The sequence below is a fragment of the Eublepharis macularius genome, chromosome 15, assembly GCF_028583425.1.
Source record: "Eublepharis macularius isolate TG4126 chromosome 15, MPM_Emac_v1.0, whole genome shotgun sequence".
Lineage (NCBI taxonomy): Eukaryota > Metazoa > Chordata > Lepidosauria > Squamata > Eublepharidae > Eublepharis > Eublepharis macularius.
The window spans coordinates 39,817,674-39,820,450 of NC_072804.1; the positions used below are offsets into that span (position 1 = coordinate 39,817,674).

Consider the following 2,777-nt stretch of genomic DNA (forward strand, 5'->3'; position numbering starts at 1 on the left):
AAGGGCAGCCGGCAGGCTGTGTGCGCCGCCTGCTTGCGGGTGCGGGGCCGTCGGTGGCCTCGGTGTGCCTCGGGGCCCGGAGAAGGCAAAGCCGCTGGAGGGAGAGCTGCAGGCCAGTGGACAGAAGCCCCGGAGCCTGCCGCCGCCCCCAGCCCTCGGCGCTCGCTCCCCGGCCTCTTTAAGCCAGGTTGCCAGAAGGGGAGGGGAAAAAAGACAGGAGGCGCGTTCCGTCCTGGATAAATGTTTTATGCGAGTAATAAAATATTGGCTGTAACATAAATAAAAACGGAGCAGGATACAGACGGGAAGGGCGGAGGATACCGACAGGCCCTAAAGAGGACTGCACAGGCGGGCCCGGCCCGCTGGCCAAAGAAACAGGCAGGCAGGACCGAGCCGGGCCCATTCCCGTGCAGGCCCCACGGGGGTGGGGGTTGCCCGTGTGTGCCTCTCAGGCTCCGGGAGAGGGGCTCGTTCAGTAGGAATGCCCCTCAGTATGAGTACCTGGACGGGATCTTGGGAATGGCATCCGCGGGGCAGAGCCGTTTGGAAACCTGCAGGCATCCCGTGGGTTTTCAGGGATCGGGCCATTTGGGAAGCCAAGTACACGCTCTCCCCACCCACCCGCACCTCACCGATTCGCCCAGCCAGAAGCGACGGGCGAGCAGCCCCTCCCGATACCTTTCCTCTCCTCCCTTCCTGGATGTGGGACGTGCGCTGGAAGAGACGCGAGGGGGACCTTTGGCCTAGCGCTCCTGCCCGCCGGGCGGCTTTGCTTGGTCGGAGCAAGTTTGGTGTTTTTTTGTTTTCGTTTTTTTTGGAAGTTCAAATAAATACAGCAGTTTAAATTAGAAAGAGAGTCGGTTGCCTGGAGGCCGAGGAATAAATTAGCGCGCCTCTCCGCCGCCCGTGCGCTCCGGCCCGGCAGTCCGGGAGGCGAGGAGCCGGCGCCCGCAGGCCTTTCCTAGTGCCGGCGGCCGGCCGCCCAAGGCGAGGGCGAGTCCCGCAGCCAGTCCCCGCCAGTCCAGTCCAGCGCTCCGGAGCTGGCCCCGCAGCCCCCGCGGCTCAGTCATTGCACGGGGCTCTGGAGCGTGTGGTGGAGCTGCGGCGAGGCGTCGGGCTGTGCGTAAACGTCCTCCATGGCCGGCGGGTGCGGGCCGCCGGCGGGCGTCATGCGCTTCTCCTTCTGCCGTCGGTTGCAGAACCAGACGCGCACCACCTCCTTCTCCAGCTGCAGAGTGTCCGCCAGCGAGGTGATCTCGTGGGCCGAGGGCTTGGGGCACTTGAGGAAATGGCTCTCCAGGGCGCCCTTGACGCCCACCTCGATGGAGGTGCGCTTCTTGCGCTTGCGGCCCTGCGCGGCGATCTTGTCCAGGTTGGCCGGGCTGCCCGTGCTCGAGTCGGTCTCCTCCAGCCACTTGTTGAGGAGGGGCTTGAGCTTGCACATGTTCTTGAAGCTCAGCTGCAGCGCCTCGAAGCGGCAGATGGTGGTCTGCGAGAAGACGTTGCCGTACAGGGTGCCCAGCGCCAGCCCCACGTCGGCCTGCGTGAAGCCCAGCTTGATGCGCCGCTGCTTGAACTGCTTGGCGAACTGCTCCAGGTCGTCCGAGCTCGGCGCGTCCTCGTCCGACGGCGGCTCGTGGCCCGGGTGGCCCAGGTGCGGCGGGGAGCCCTCCAGGTGCGCCTCGGCCGCCTCGTCGTGCCCGTGCGGCGGGTGGCCGTGGGGCAGGTGCAGCGCGGGCGCCTGCGGGCCCAGCATCCCGTTAAGGGACGGGTAGGCGGCCTGCGAGTACAGCAGCGGCTGGTGCCCGCCAGCCGTCGGGGACATGGCCGAGGGACAGCCGCCCAAATGATGCGTCGGGCCGCCCTGCGCCCAGTGCCCTCCTCCTCCTCCTCCTCCGCCGCCTCCCGTTGCCTGCTGGTGCACCAGATGCGAGCGGGAGTGGAAGCCGCCGTCGAGGTCCCCCCGCGGGCCGGCGCCGCCGCCTTTGGCGTGCTCCAGGTGGGACCCGCCGCCGCCCCAGTCGCCCGTGGCGCCCGGCAGCCACTGATGGTGCGGGAGGCTGCCGATGGGGTGGCCCGGCGTGGCGGCCAGGCCCTGCAGGTACTCGTGGTGCATCATCTTCTGCACCTCGCGGTACGTGGGGCCCTGGTGCAGGCGCTCGGCGTCCGGCGTGGGCACGGCCAGGAGCGGGCTGCCGCGCGGCAGGTACTGCGCTGTCGTGGCCATGGCGGGCGGCGGCGAGGTCGGGTCGGCGAGCCGGTGCTCCGCTCGGCGCCTCTCACTGGGGCCCCCTCAGCGGCGGGGCGCGCTTTAGAGTCCCGGCTCGGCCCCGCGCGCGGCCACTCCCCCGCGCGCGCCCCATTGGCTCCGCCGCCCGCCACTGCCAGCCGGCGCCGCGCCTCCATAGGGCGCCCCTCGCCGAGGCGCCCGCCCCCGCCCCGTCTGGAGGCGCCGGCCCTGGGATTGGCGCGGGCTGGGGGGGGGGGCGGCCGGCCCTGATTGGAGGGGGAGGCGCCTCATTCATGCCCGGCTGCCATTCACCACGTGGGGGGAGCGCGCAGCCACCTGCTGGACGGGACGGGCTCCCGGGGGCGCGCCCCTGCCGCCCCGCTGCTATCGGCGTGCCAGTCCCAGGTCACGCCGCCGCTGTGGATTAGGAGGCAGAGGAGCCCGCGAAAGGAAGCGGCGCCGGCGGGGATGGCCGCTTCCTCGCCCGTCTTTGCTGCCGTCCAGGTGAGTTCGCTGCCCTAGCCTGGGGGTGGTGGAGGAGAGGAGT

At 70.0% G+C, this 2,777-nt stretch overlaps 1 protein-coding gene across 1 annotated transcript; it reads right to left on the reverse strand.

Moving 5' to 3' along the window:
• Positions 1–236: 236 nt before the first annotated feature.
• On the reverse strand, positions 237–2,254 carry POU3F1 (POU class 3 homeobox 1). The gene has a single exon (XM_054999568.1). The coding sequence runs from the start codon at positions 2,225–2,227 to the stop codon at positions 1,067–1,069; it is 1,161 nt and encodes a 386-aa protein (XP_054855543.1). The 5' UTR covers positions 2,228–2,254; the 3' UTR covers positions 237–1,066.
• Between the last annotated feature and the right edge of the window lie 523 nt (positions 2,255–2,777).

What these genes read in the sequence shown, in the direction of transcription:
- POU3F1 (XM_054999568.1), bottom strand. Translation starts at nt 2,227, where the DNA reads ATGGCCACGACAGCGCAGTACCTGCCGCGCGGCAGCCCGCTCCTGGCC.